The sequence below is a fragment of the Mytilus californianus genome, unplaced genomic scaffold (genome assembly GCF_021869535.1).
Source record: "Mytilus californianus isolate M0D057914Y unplaced genomic scaffold, xbMytCali1.0.p SCAF_11, whole genome shotgun sequence".
Taxonomy (NCBI): Eukaryota; Metazoa; Mollusca; class Bivalvia; order Mytilida; family Mytilidae; genus Mytilus; species Mytilus californianus.
Genome location: NW_026262593.1, coordinates 32,461,991 through 32,477,313, shown reverse-complemented (window position 1 = coordinate 32,477,313; position 15,323 = coordinate 32,461,991). Strand labels below are relative to the sequence as shown.

The 15,323-nt window shown below is 32.2% G+C and overlaps 1 protein-coding gene across 2 annotated transcripts; it reads left to right on the top strand.

The window, feature by feature from the left end:
* The first annotated feature begins 272 nt into the window (after window positions 1–272).
* LOC127719924 (uncharacterized) lies at window positions 273–14,353 on the top strand. Of its 2 annotated transcripts, XM_052226298.1 has the most exons (4): window positions 273–403; window positions 9,014–9,451; window positions 9,926–10,147; window positions 11,926–14,353. In XM_052226298.1, the coding sequence occupies exons 2-4, from the start codon at window positions 9,017–9,019 to the stop codon at window positions 12,160–12,162; spliced, it is 894 nt and encodes a 297-aa protein (XP_052082258.1). In that variant the 5' UTR covers window positions 273–403; window positions 9,014–9,016; the 3' UTR covers window positions 12,163–14,353. The 2 variants fall into 2 exon arrangements, with proteins under 2 accessions (XP_052082258.1, XP_052082257.1); XM_052226297.1 differs by lacking the exon at window positions 273–403 and having other exon boundaries at window positions 8,126–9,451.
* Window positions 14,354–15,323: the final 970 nt, after the last annotated feature.

Genomic DNA, 15,323 nt, shown 5'->3' with positions numbered 1-15,323 from the left:
ATAATCGGAATCATCTTTACATTTTTTGGATATTTAATGGTCTTTATTAAGATTTATGAAATCTTTAAGAATCGGAAATTAGTAATACGGTTATACCCACGCGGTGCGGTTTTGGACTTTTCACACTCCAACGATCAGCCATCGCTAGACAACATAGTTCTCCTAAATAATGTCAACCTTCTTGTCATTTGAACTTTGCAATCATTTAAAAAGTAATAATCGGAATCATCTTTACATCTATTGGATAGAAAATGGTCTTTATCAAGATTTAAGAAGTTTTTAAGAATTAGAAATTAGTAATACGGTTATACCCACGCGGTACGTATGAATCTTTGTTTACAAAGTTACAGCAGCAGAGAAGAGCGTGACAGTATTGACAAGGAAGATAATTAGAAATAACATCGTAAGTTTATCTTTAATTGATTATATGTCCTCCGCATGATTAATTTTAGTTGTATTGCTTTATTTAAGATACTTGATTAGTAAGAATATAATGAATTATGGTGTTTTGTGATTGATTTCTATTATTTTTACCCGATCCGCCATTATTAGAATTAACCTGCTCTGCATCTCAATAATACTTGAAACTTTTCTAATTAAAATATTAAGATGTAGCAAACAGCAGCGTTAATGCAATCTAGTGCTTTTCTGTTTAGATAATGTTTTGGTGACATTTCGTGACCTGGAAGTTTTGACATGTGTAAATGTTACGGTTTTGACTTTAGTAAATAAAGGTGTTGCGCATGCGCATTAGATATTTAGCTAATTATGCGCATATTCAGCTATTTTTTGTATTGACAAAACGTAAATTTCTACATATTCACAAATTTTGGGTTGTCACTTATAAATCTGAATATATTCTGTATTCTTTAAAGGCTATTTTACATAAAAAAAATACTATTACTTTATGAAAGGATTGAATTGAGTCAGTTAAGTGATTTATTTCTTTAGTTTAGCTTTACAGTATGTTATCTTTCAGATGATGCTTTGATTATACATAGCCCACGCATGAAATTAAACTAATTATACTGCTCAAATTATTAAGTGTCATATTTGACAACAAAAGACTTTGTATTTGTATATATATGAATACATAGAAGAAACTTGGTTAAATACTATTGATAAAACAAGGGCTCAAAATATAACTTTGACCAGAAATCAGTTACTGAGACATGATTTATTGCATTGATCTTAAGATAAATTGAATTGAAATTCAATGATCATTTCTAGAATAATTTATAATCAAGATGAATACTTAGAAATTAGCTTGGATTGAATATTATGTTCATGTCTAGAATAATTTATAATCAAAATGAATACTAAGAAATTAGCTTGGATTGAATATTATTGATACAACAAGCACTCAACTTCTAGAAATAAATCTTGGACTAGATATCATTAACAGATTCACGATTCATTTTATCAGGTCTAGAATAATTTAATTATATTCAAGATTAATACTTATAATATACATACTTTACCTCTGAATGAATATCATTGAAACTACAAAGCCACGGCAAACTTCAAGAAAAATCTATCTAGACATAAGTACATGAAAACTTTAAACAAACTATTTTGTAAATAATTAAATGTACTGCTCTTTCAAGATTTTCTAAGCCATTTGGGTCTCTCTGCATCAATATTTTGCAAATGCACTTCTAGTTCTACATAGTGTACAATGTACAAGTACATGTATATGTATAATAAATTTTAGACAAGGCTGTAAATTTTTCCCAACATAGCATGTGCATTCTGTAATTTTATTATTACTTTGTTGTACAAAGATTACTTAATTTGTTTTAAGAAAAAGAAATAATATTTCTGTGTTGAGCTAAGAGTACTCATTTTATCTGAGAGGGATATTTTTTGATGAAACAGTGTTGTCTCAACTGTTAGGATAAGTCTTATCTAATTGAAAATGTTGTTTATATACGGTGAATACCACCAAGGTGATCAGGTTTTCGGAGATGAATCAAGGGGACGACAGTGTATGACTAATTGTGTCGTGTTTTCTGCACTTTCTCAAACAAAACCTCTACACCTGTGGACATCAGAACACCTGAAATTAATTCTGCATATAGGTGATGAAATGTACAAATACATTCGCCAAGTTTGTGGTGTCCCACATAGTTTTTTGTTGTATAATGATATTCCTAGGAATTTTAGTTTCCAGAGACAGAAATATGTGTTGGGAAGAGAAGTTTCATATGGGGGTACATTAACACGAAAGATTTATTATCAAAATGACTTTTCTATGGCCCTTGAATTTGCTTTCAATCTTATCCTAAGTTCTAGTAATTCCAAATTCAGTGCAATTCTTATTTTCTGTGCTTCTGCAATATCAGTAAGAAAGACAAACAATGAATATTACTTATTTGACTCCCATAGTCGTTGCAAAAATGGTCTTCTTGATCCAGACGGAGCTTGTCATATTTCAAAATACGAAAATCTGTCGGTATTGTGCAGTTTCTTGCGTGATCTTGCCTGTTCTTTGAGCAGCTCAAGTCTAGAACAGATTGAATATGAAATGATAAGAGTGGAGGTTAAGACTTCAGTTAATGCACGAAATGAAAACTTCATCGTTTTCAACATTAATGTAGGTAATCAAGACAGTGGGAGATCTTCTGAGAATAAATCTTCAAAAGAACTATCAACACTTCAAGTTACCTCTAATTCAGAAGTACTTAATCAAAGAAAACATGTTCCGAGTTCTTGCATTACTAAGCATAAAGATCAAGTGACAACCAAAAAAGATAGGCTTAACAAGAAAAGAAAACAAACATTGAGTTGTCATACAGTGGCCTCAAAGTGTAGAAAACTTGATGATGTAGCTTTAACAAATAATCTTGTAAAAAAATTCAGCCTGTCAGTTCTAGAGGGTCCTCTATATGTTTGTAGCTCTTGTAGTCAGACATGGTTTAAAGAAGGTGTTGTGCGTATGAGTACTGTCAAAAGTAGGTTTGAATTGCTTGAAAAGTGTACATCTGGTATAAAATCAGTTAACAATATTGAATGGGTGTGTTTAACATGTAAACGATATTTAGAATCACAAAAAATTCCAGAATGTTCTATTGGTAACAACATGAAATTTCCACCTATACCAGCTGAACTTCTAGGTTTAACCAACATAGAGCAAAGACTTATATCTCCAAGATTAACATTCATGACAATTAGACAACAGCCTAGAGGAGGTCAGCTCTGCATGAAAGGCAACATTGTTAATGTTCCTGCAGATGTTAACAAGACTATCAGAATTTTGCCACGCACATTAGATAATGCTGAAACTATATATGTAAAACTAAAACGCAAGATATCATTTAAACATAGTATTGCACAGGAAATGATAAGACCTAATCGGGTGATAGATGCAGTGAAGTTACTCACCAGTAAGACTTTGTTTAAATCTGAAGGTATTAATATTGATACAAATTGGTCTTTACCTAATCAATCAGAAGGTTGTTTAAATGAAACGTCTACTTCTGAGAGTGGGGTCAATGATTTATCAAATTTAGACTCTGATAGTTGGAATGAAGAACAAAATCATGAAAATCAACCAAGTGGAAATTTGGATACTATGTTGAATCCAGTAGGATTTAGAGAGTATAAACAGGTTGTGAGCATTGCACCTGGTGAAGGTAATACTCCCCTTGGCATATTCCAAGATTATAACAGTGAATTCTTGGCCTTCCCGTCAATATATTGTGGTGAAACTCGTATGTCAAACAATTTGAGGGCTGTGCCTTTACATTACAGTACAATAAGTAAGTGGGAGTTGCGTAATCTTGATAGGAGAGTTGCCATGTCTATCCCTAATATTTTCTTTAAAATGAAAAAGCTTCAAATTAAATACATACAAGATCGCATTCAATTAGCCATCAGAAAATGCAAGTTGCTGGGGAAGAAAATAACCGTTCATGATGTTTTAGCCCCTGGAGCTGTTGAAAATTTGATTAAACACAATGAAGGTTACCAAGTCCTCAGACAAATAAGGGGTTCAACTGCTTACTGGGAGGTTGCAAAAAAAGACTTGTTTGGTATGATAAGGCAATTGGGAATCCCACATTTCTTTGTTTCTCTATCTGCTGCAGACACCAAATGGAAGAATTTGTTGATAACCCTGGGAAAATTAGTGAATAAAAAAGAATATTCAGCGACTGATATTGATCAATTGTCTTGGCAAGAAAAGTGTCATCTCATTAATTCAGACCCTGTAACATGTGTTAGGTATTTTGATTACAGAGTTCAAAAATTCCTGCACACTGTATTAAAGAGTCCATTAGAACCAATCGGGAAAATTCAGGATTATTTTTACAGGGTTGAATTTCAGCAAAGGGGTTCACCTCATATTCATATGGTTGTATGGGTTGTTGATGGGCCTGATATAGGAAATGCAACACCTGAAGAAATAACATCCTTTGTAGACAAGCATGTTACTTGTGCAAAAGATGAAGCCATACCAGATCTAATAAATTACCAAACCCATCGCCATGCACGTACATGTAGAAAGAAAGGGAAGTCAGTGTGTAGATTCAATTTTCCTATTCCTCCGATGAGGAAGACAACTCTTTTGCAACCTTTAAATTCAGAAACTGGTCATGACCTTGAATTCATATCTGTATGCCAAAAAAACTGTGTTAAGATATTTGATACACTTGAAGAGATGAAATATGGCAATGAAATATCATTTGAAGAGTTTCTTAAAGAATTGAATTTAACTGATCTTGAATACTGTAATGCAATAAGGTCTTCGTTGAAAAGGGCTAAATTATTCCTGAAAAGACGCCTATCAGAAATAAGAATTAATTCCTACAATTCAATTATGTTGAAATGCTGGCAAGCTAATATAGATGTTCAGTTTGTACTTGATCCATACTCTTGTGCTTCATACATAGTTTCTTATATCAGTAAAGGTCAGAGGGGAATGTCAAATTTAATGTATTAGGCATCCCTAGAAGCTAAGGAAAATAATATGGACCTGACACGTCAATTGCGTCATATATCAAACAAGTTTTTAACACATGTTGAAGTTAGTGCCCAAGAAGCAGCATACTTTGTCTTACAATTACCCATGCGAAGATCAACACGCAGTTTTCTGTTTCTAAACACGGGTCCTCCTAGCGAGCGTATAACATTATTGAAATCTGTCACCAAGCTTGAGGAAATGGCCAGTACCTCCACTAATGTTGAAGCAGACAACGTTATAAAGCGATACCAAAGACGACCAAAGGAACTACTATGCTTATGTCTGGCAGATTATGCGTCATGGTATGATGTAACATATCCGAAAAAGAAAAAGAGTTGTTCTGCTGATAAAATTAATTCCATAAAAGAATTACCAGAAGAACATGACAATGACTGTTTAGATGATGACCCACAATCTGAAGATGTCGAACATGAAGATCAACAGGAGGATGTGTCTTCAATCCTACAGGACTCTTCTAATTACATGCTTAATTGTAATGTTAAGGAAATTTGTATGTCAGATGGGGGTATACTGAAAAGACGCAAAACCCAAAAAATACTTAAGTATGTTAGATTTAATAAAGATCATGACACTGAAAAATATTACCGCGAATTGATAATGTTATTCCATCCGTGGGTAAATGAAGATAGAGACATCCCTGATTCTTACAGTTTACTCAAGCAAATGTATACCCAGAATTCTGTCAGTATTGAAAAACTGAAAGATGAGTATGAGAGAAAAAGAGGCTTAATTGAGCAGGTTGAAAGTTATAATGGAAATCAGGATACTTTTAATGACAATATGGATACTGAGTTTATGCCTGAAAATTTGCATGTAGAGAACAATGACAGAACTGAAGGTCTAACTTTGTCAGAAAAGTATGGCTGTTTTGATCCTGGTAAACCTGAACAATATGATGTTGGCTTAGATATAGGTTTAACTAGAAAACAAATTGGGGATGATGACTGTTTAATTAAAATGTCTGATAACGATTACAGGGAATTAGTAAGGAAGTTAAACGTTGAACAAAAAAGGTATTTCTATCATGTTATGCACTGGTTTAAAATTAAGGATGATCCTTTGTACAACTTCTTGTCAGGAGGTGCAGGTGTTGGTAAATCAGTTTTGATAAGTGCAATTTATCAGAGTCTAATAAGAATCTTGAATATGACACCAGGTTCAAATCCAGATGAGTTGAAAGTTCTTCTATGTGCCCCAACTGGCAAAGCTGCTCATAACATTGGTGGGAACACTCTCCATTCAACCTTTTGTATACCTGTCAGCAGAGGGTTTTCATACAAACCTTTAGCTATGGAACAGCTAAATACCTATAGATTGAAATACAAATATCTCAAAGTTGTCATTATAGATGAAATATCTATGGTGGGATGCAGGATGTTCAATTTTGTTAATTGTAGACTTCAGGAAATAATGGGGAACAATCAGCAATTTGGTGGTATAAGTATAATTGCTGTTGGTGATCTATATCAGTTGAAACCTGTGATGGATAGTTGGATATTTCAAAACACTGCAACAGAATATGGGTATTTGGCTGCCAATTTATGGCAAGATAACTTCACTTTGTATGAATTAAAAACAATTATGCGTCAGAAAGAAGATAGCCAGTTTGCTACACTTCTTAATAGGTTAAGAGAAGGTCATCATACTTGTTCAGATATAGAAACCCTTAAAACTAGGGTAGTTGAAACAGATATAGGTTTATCTTCTCTGCCACATCTATATACCACATGTGCTGAAGTTAATTCATTCAATGAATATGTGTTCTCACAAGCTAATTCTAAATGTGACACGGTTGAATGTATAGATTCAGTAACAGGTGACTTATCAGAAAGATTACATGGAGACGCTCTGAACAGAGTACCAGATGATCCAAGTAAAACAATGGGGTTATACAAAAACTTGAAAATTGCTGAAGGCTTACAGGTTGAAATTAATTTAAATATCAACATTGAAGACGGTCTAACAAATGGAGCTGCAGGGAAATTCATGTTATTGGACTATAGGGTTGCAAATTCAAGTAGATGTAGTATCATATGGGTCTTGTTTGAAGACATGAACATTGGGAAAGATCAGAGAAGCCAGTTTCAACACTTGAGAAACAATCAGATTGATAAGACATGGACACCAATTTTCGAAGTAACAAGGAAATTTGCAATAAACAACAATCAGTCATATCAAATAGTTCGTCGTCAGTTTCCTATACGTTTGGCTGCAGCTAAAACCATTCATAAGTCACAAGGATCAACTGTTAACAATTTAGTTGTCCATTTAGGAAAGAGAAAAAATAATCACATACACTATGTAGCTCTCAGCAGAGTTAGAAGTCTTGAAGGATTGCACATACTGCATCTTGCAGAAGATAAGATTTCTGTAAGCATTGATGTGGCAGTTGAAATGGACAGAATGCGTACAACATCACAGGTGAAAAGTTCTGTGAGTGAACTTCCTGATGCTAACAGCAGGTTAAATATAGTTTGTCATAATGTACGCTCTTTGCACTTGCATATTGAAGATGTTCAAAAAGACTGCTACATAACTCTTGCAGACTTGATCGGTATCACTGAATCCCGTTTAAAGCCACAAGATAGTGATTCATTTGCTGCCTTACCAGGGTTCAACACATCATACCGTCATGATTCTGTTAGCAACTCTTTGGGGAGACCATATCATGGCAGTGTCATCTTTTCAAAGCAACAGATAACAAGCACATATGAAGGAAGACCTGAAGGCATTGAGATCACCTCTGCTATAATCAATAAAAATGATACCAGGGTGAGGGTGATATTCTTGTACTGTCCCCCCAAAGCATCAACTCTGCACAATTTCAGAATTATGCTGCAGACCATCTCTCCCTTGATCGAAGAAAAAACAATATTAATGGGAGACTTCAATGTTGACATTCAAAACAACTGCTCCTTAATTGATTTATTGCACACCTACACATTTCATCAGCTCATCAAAGAAGAGACAACAGATTACAATACATCATTGGACTTGGTCTTTGTAAATTTCATGAATGATGATATCATGTCTAGTGTTTTAGAGTCTTATTATTCAGACCATAAACCTATATATATTAGTCTTCCATTGTAGAAATGTAAATCAAGTCATTCAAGTGTAGTTATCATGGCTTTTGTGTTTCCATATTACTATCAAATTTGAAAAACAAAGATGAATGATAATTATAACATCATGTGTACAAGTTTCAATCAAAAATATATGGAAGATAAGGCCAAAAATAATATATGTCTGTTTACGGTTACCCGACCTACCCTACTTTTGAGCGCCGACCCTAAGTCATTTTATTTCCGTCGTAAAGTAAAAAAAAACTGAACTCGTGTCAAAAGCGAAGTTAGTGTTGCAAATGATATAAATAAATTGCCTGATACATCCCAATGTTCCATTCGTGAATATGACAGCTGTTTTAAGGAAATTCGCAATTCGTGTGATGAAAAAAACACTTTGCCGCCATTTTTTTCCAAGGGAAATAATCCAATCATCAAAAATACGGGTAAACTCAGCCCATGATCATCTCGGACCACTACAAGTTGAAACAGCATGACTCAAAATCATGTCACAAAAAATAAAATGAAAATACCGACCTACCTACCCTATTTTTTTAAAGTATGTAACCTTAAACAGACACATATTTTTTTTGTTGGCCTAAATAGAAAAGTAACTTCACCGTCTAATTCAATAATCTTGAAGTAGAGTCTATGATTGAATATATCTATCAACCAGTATCAGCTTACTTCCCATATAGAATTATACATACTCAATGAAAGAAATTGGTTATAGAATTGAAAAAGATACTTTATCAAATTTACTGATTACTGAATGTCAAATATCTATCACAGTTTACCTGTTCATATAATTTGGCTGCTATTAAATTTTAGTGTTAGTGAATGGCTAGTATTTCTTAAAAGTCTGTTCAACTTGTTATATATGTTTATATTGTACTTATTATTAGGTAATAAGTATCTGTATTATCAATTGTTATTCCTAACAAACAAAATTTTACATTTTCAGAAGATGTTCACAATTGCAAAGTTAAAGGAACAGTCTTCAAATACCCCCTACAGAGTACCAATTAAGGTACAAACAGTTAGTGTTGGTACAACCAACACATACATCAGAGATGGCCAGAAGAAGTCTGCCACAACCATTGGTTTTGCAGACCAGACTGGTGTAATAAAGGGGCAGTGCTACGACAGTAGCAAATTGACTACAATCAAAGAAAACAGCTCTGTAATGATAAGGAACTACATCTTCCGGGATAGTACAATCATCATAACATCAGCCACTAAGGTTAACGTTACTAGTGGAGTTGGAGACATTGACCCAATCCACAGGAGCCAAGCAGCAGAGCTCTCCAGACCACCACCTCCACCAGCAGTTGTTTCAATTGAAAAAGCCAAGAAAACAACAGCAGATACAAGTGTATCTGTCAGAGGGAAAGTCATCAGAGTGAGTACGATTAGAGAGACATGTAATTTAATAGTTCCCAAGATTAGAACATATAAAATTCCTGTATATCAAAACTGTCCAGTTAGAATCCTATTGAACTTGATAAACAGATAAAATGCCGAATGATTTCAAATCCACATAGAGGAAGTTAACACAAAACATTAATAAAGTAACATAAATTTAGACAAGCATGCGATGACACCATTATTTGCAGTACACACTTCCTGTCAATTCACTTACCAAACGAAAACTGTCAGTTTCATCTCATTACTTCACACTGCAGAAGTGGTTTTAGAAGTATAGACCCTCAATGATAATGATATTGCAAGAACACATTGGTGTTTCGATCTTAAAGTTCTCTCAATTCTAATAGATAAATAAAATAAGACATATACATTAACCATTATTATTGAATATAGGATACTGATTTTGTAGGTCCAGATAAAGTATGTAATCTATGATTATTTTTTTAAGGTGGATGCTGTCTTAGAAAGAGTTACCCAAAGAACACAGGAAACAATCAAGCTTAAGCAGATATATATACAGGACAGTACTGGGGAAGTTAAAGTCAGTATGTGGAGACAGCTTGCAGAAACATCAATAGAAGTTGGAAAAACTGTCGAAATAACTTTCCTAAAGCTAAATATACACAAAGGAGAGATAAGCTTACAGACCATTCCTCAAAGTACACTTGAGGTATGTCTTTGATAAATTTACATGTAAATCTTTAACTCCACAGACCATTAATAATTCATCTTTTCCATTACAAACCAGTCGATTTGGAACAAGACTATATAAAAAAAACAAGACTATAATTTAATTACAAAGACAGCTATCCAAAATTCAATGAATTTCACAGGTCCACAACACAATCAAGTGTATGAAATTGAAACATAACTAGCTAGTACACTATTTTTATGCCCCTGCCGTAGCAGAGGGGGCATTAAGTTTTACCCTTGTCCGTCTGTACGTACGTACGAACGTACGTCCCAAAATTGGTTTCCGTTCTCTAACTTTAGTTTGTCTCAACCAAATGTTATGAAACTTATACACAATGCTTATTACCACAAAACACAGATTAATTTTGAATTTTGGTGGCGTCACTTTTACCGTTCTAGAGTTATGCCCCTTTACAAATGGAAAATTGCTGAATTTATCGTCTCCGTTCTCTAACTTTAGTTTGCCTCAACTAAACGTTATGAAACTTATACACAATGCTTATTACCACAAAACACAGATCAAGTTTGAATTTTGGTGGCGTCACTTTAACCGTTCAAGAGTTATGCCCCTTAAGAAATTGAAAAATTGCTAAATTTTTATTTTTTTCTAAATATCAAGTTATTTTTAAAATTGGAGTTATCTTTCTTTTTCCATGATTATAGTTGAATCAACTACAATCAATGCTTTATACAATGCAATGTTTAATTTTGACTTCCACTGATAAGACACAGATCAAGTTGAATTTGGGTAGTGTCACTTTAACCATTATTGAGTTATGCCCCTTTATAAATCGAAAGATTGCAAAATTTTTAGTTTCCATTCTGTAACTTAAGTTTGCCCCAACCAAACATTATGAAACCTATACACAATATTCATTACCACAAAACTAAGATCAAGTACAAACTTTTTGTTTCCGTTTTCTAACTTTAGTTTGCCTCAACCAAATGTTATGAAACTTATACACAATGCTTATTACTACATAATACAGATTAAGTATGAAATTTGGTGGTAACACTTTTACCATTCTTTAGTTATGTCCCTTTATAAACATAAAAATTGCTGAATTTTTCGTTTCCGTTTCCTAACTTTAGTTTGTCTCAACCAAATGTTATAAAACTTATACACAACTGTTCTAGAGTTATGCGTGTTTACAAATAGAAAAATTGCTGAATTTTTAGTTTCTGTTCTCTACTTAAGTTAGCCTCAACCTAATGTTATGAGACTTACACACAGTGCTTATTACCACAAAACGCAGATCAAGTTCAAATTTGGGTAGTGTCACTTTTACCGTTCTTCAATTATGTCCCTTTATAACTATATTATATGCAAGCGGGGGCATCATCTGTGTCCACATGTGGACACTATCCACATTTTTTTATTTTTTATCACATGAGAAAATCATATATCAACAGATTTGCTATAAAATTCACTTGGTTAATATTGATTTGCAGCATATCCTGAAGTTACAATAATAAACCACACATTTGTTCTCAGTTAAAAAAAATAGCTTTATAGACCTCATAACAATGTCTGCAGTAATAGTTTGTCACGTGTTGATCATAATATTCCGACTAGTTCAATTTGTTTTCCTGTTTTCAAAGCAATCAAATATCTAAAGTATTTCTTAGAAATCACATATAAAATAATTAATTACATGTATAATTGACATAAATATAATAAACATATAAAAAGCTTAACTAACAAATTATCTGTCCTGCTAATGTTATATTGTATTCCAAATTTTTATTTTGCAGTTTGTGTCAGAACAACACAAGGTGGTTATAGATGGATTCTACAAGGAAGAGGATGATATTATTCTTGTCTGTAAACAAGATGATGTTTACTCTGACTATAAATGCCCCCTACATGCCCTTAGAGAAGTTGTTAGTGATGAAGAACAAGCAGAAACAGTGATTGAAGGAATGATTCCCTTCAATGCTGTGATTGTTGTATCAGGGAATAACACTATTTCATCAGTGACAATGGATTAAAAATACCATATAAAACTGTTCATCAAAATTATAGTCCATCAAAAACCACACTTCATTAGAATTTTCAATATACTGCAAAGTTGAGTGCAGTTATATTTCTTCAAATTTTCACTGCCAAATTGGGTGCAGTCCATAATGAAAGTTTAATACAAAATCTGTCTTAAAAATTTATATTTTGAACAAAGTTATTTGTCTTAGAATCTGTACATCAAAAACCACACTTTATTAGAATTTTTAATTTACACCCAAGTTGAATACATTATTTAATATTTTGAAAAAAGATATGTTCCTTAGAAACTGTTTATCAAAAACCACCCTATTATTAGAATTTTCAATGTACTGCAAAGTTGAGTGCAGTTACATTTTTTCAAATTTTCACTGCCAAATTGAGCGCAGTTCATAATGAAAGTTCAATACAAAATCTGTATTCGAAAAACTAACTATTAATTTTGGATTTTGTACAGAAATGATATTTACTTTTATTCACACAGTATTGTTATTCAAAAGTTATTGCAAATGGAGAATTATCTTGTATTGTTAATAATGTCTTCTTTACAAATGATCCTGTATGCATATATCCTTTATTCAGTCATGGGAAGTTTCCTAGCAATGGCTAGATTTGATTAACTTATACAAAATTATACAACAATTTATAGAAGTATAAACATGTACATACTACGATAAGTTATGAAATGTAAATATTTATGGTTTAATTAATTGTTATAGAAATACATTAACTGGTGTATATTAGTGAAATATTGATTGTATTGATTGAATAGGAATGAAAGTGCAGGAAGTAAAAGGATGCAAAACTTGCAAATATTATGAAAGTTAATATTTTTGTAATATCACAAAGTGTTAGATAATCTATGGTCCACTTAAAAATATTCCAGTCTTCCATCCATATTATATGATCTCATTATATATTTTATTTGTTATAACTAAGGTTGTTTTTTGAAAACTTTTTACATTATGTCCCATGTGATCTCTATTTGATATTGATATTTGTTACAACTCCTATTTTATAGTTTGAAATACACTGTAATGTATCGTTTTTAGTGCATTATAAGAGATTTATTTTATCTATGCCGACTTTAAACAGATAATTGATAAGTCCCTTATCCCTTTCACAGTATTAGGAATGCTTTAAATATTATTTACATTTTAATGTTAACACAGAAATGGAAATCAGCATTCATATAAATATGTACATACTGTGCTATACTATGTTATGTAAATATTGTTCATTGTTGTTGAATTTAATAGAAATACTGAATTGGTGCATCTTGATGATATATTAACTGGTACATTAAAGTTTAGCAAGTTATTGTTTCATAAATGAAAATACCCTTCAAAACCAGTGGATCAAATAACAAACAAAACTTCCTCAATATTATGGATGTTAATTTTTCCTTTATATAGCCTCCAGTGTCAAATATTAATGTTCCAAATACAGTATTCAACATCATCATTAGACTCCAAGTATGCCAGTCTCTCATTAAAATCATATCATTCCATATTATATTTGTTATTGCAAGGCTTATCTGTTTTTTTATATATATTTATTTATATTTGTTGTAACTCTCAAGTCTCTATACAGTTTGAGGTATAGTTGTTGGTGCATTATAAGTTGCTTAGATATAACAATATATTCTCAATAGATAAGTGATAAGTCCATATCCCCTATCTTATAAACTTAATGTTTTCATAACAAAATTTGTGTTTTGGTGCTACGAGTTTATAGGCATTCCAGCTGTTTATACAATTTTTTACCTGTTATGTTTTTTATTATATTATGTATGGTTAAGATAGTTTGTTAATGTTTTAAATGTATATAAAATAGTGCAATAATATAACATAAAGTTTAACTAGTGCAATAGTAATGAGACAATCTGGTTTTATCAAATGGTACATATGCATACCTTTTTCTACGCAATAATATGACATTAAACATTCATCACATTTAAGTTAATATTCAAGTATGTCCGTGAATTCCAAGCATTATAAAAAAATAAAAATGACTGATATCTTCTATATGATGTTGCTATGTTTAAATTCATTTACAATACATACTTCTTGTTATTTTTGTTAATACTGCTCAGCATGTCATTTAGAATGTTAAAAGTTTGTTAATACTTTATGATGTAATTCTATGTTTACTTCATATAGAATAAATACTTTTCAATTTCAATATTTGTTATGAATAAAAAGACATCAGCCACTGTAGATATGAACAGACTGAATTATTGCACCAAAGTTTTAGGTTGTCTATAGGAATCACTGTCCCACAGTATGTCTATCTATATGTCTTGTTAGCCCAACTTCTTCTTCACAAATACTATTCAAACTTAACACAGTTAAAAAACAGTCTGTTGATATCTTTGAAGGAGAATAATCCTAGTCCAATTATTTCAAGGGAGATAATTGTACTTATTTAGTTTAATATTGCAATATGAAACAACAGGTTTCATAAACTAAGCTCCTCAATCAATATCAATGAAACTTAACAAAAAACACCAAAATATGCATGAAAGAAAATAATCCTGGCCTATAATATTCCAAGGTGGATAATTGAACTATATTAGTTAAACATTGCAAAATATTGCAATAGATCTAGTAAGCACAACTCCCAGTTAACAACTTGATCAATATTGATGAAACCCCAGTTGCAGTAAACAGTGTACAATTTGAAATATTCCAAGGCAGAGGATAGAACTTACTTTGTTCCAAACAGTACAATGTGGCAACTGGTCTTGTAAGAACAACCCTTCTATAATGACTTGAAAATAACGAAGAAATAAATCACAACCTTGAACTATACATGAAACTTATATTAAATTGCCAGTCAATCGAGTTGAATGAACCATTGTAAATTACAAGATCCATTCCTAGAGGTCTAGATCATTGTTCTAAACTGACACAAATTACAATAACTGGAGTGACATCCAAGTTCAATATATGGTGACCCACGATAACAGCATAATCACTATTGAAATTGTGTCCAATACCATGATGGTTCAATGTCATTTACTCAAATGAAGACAGACATATCATTTAACCTGAAAGATGGTGTAGAGGTACAAAATCAAATACTACCACATATGACTATGATATATGATAAAGAATGAATATCAATTATATGGGTCAAGGGCAGAGTTATA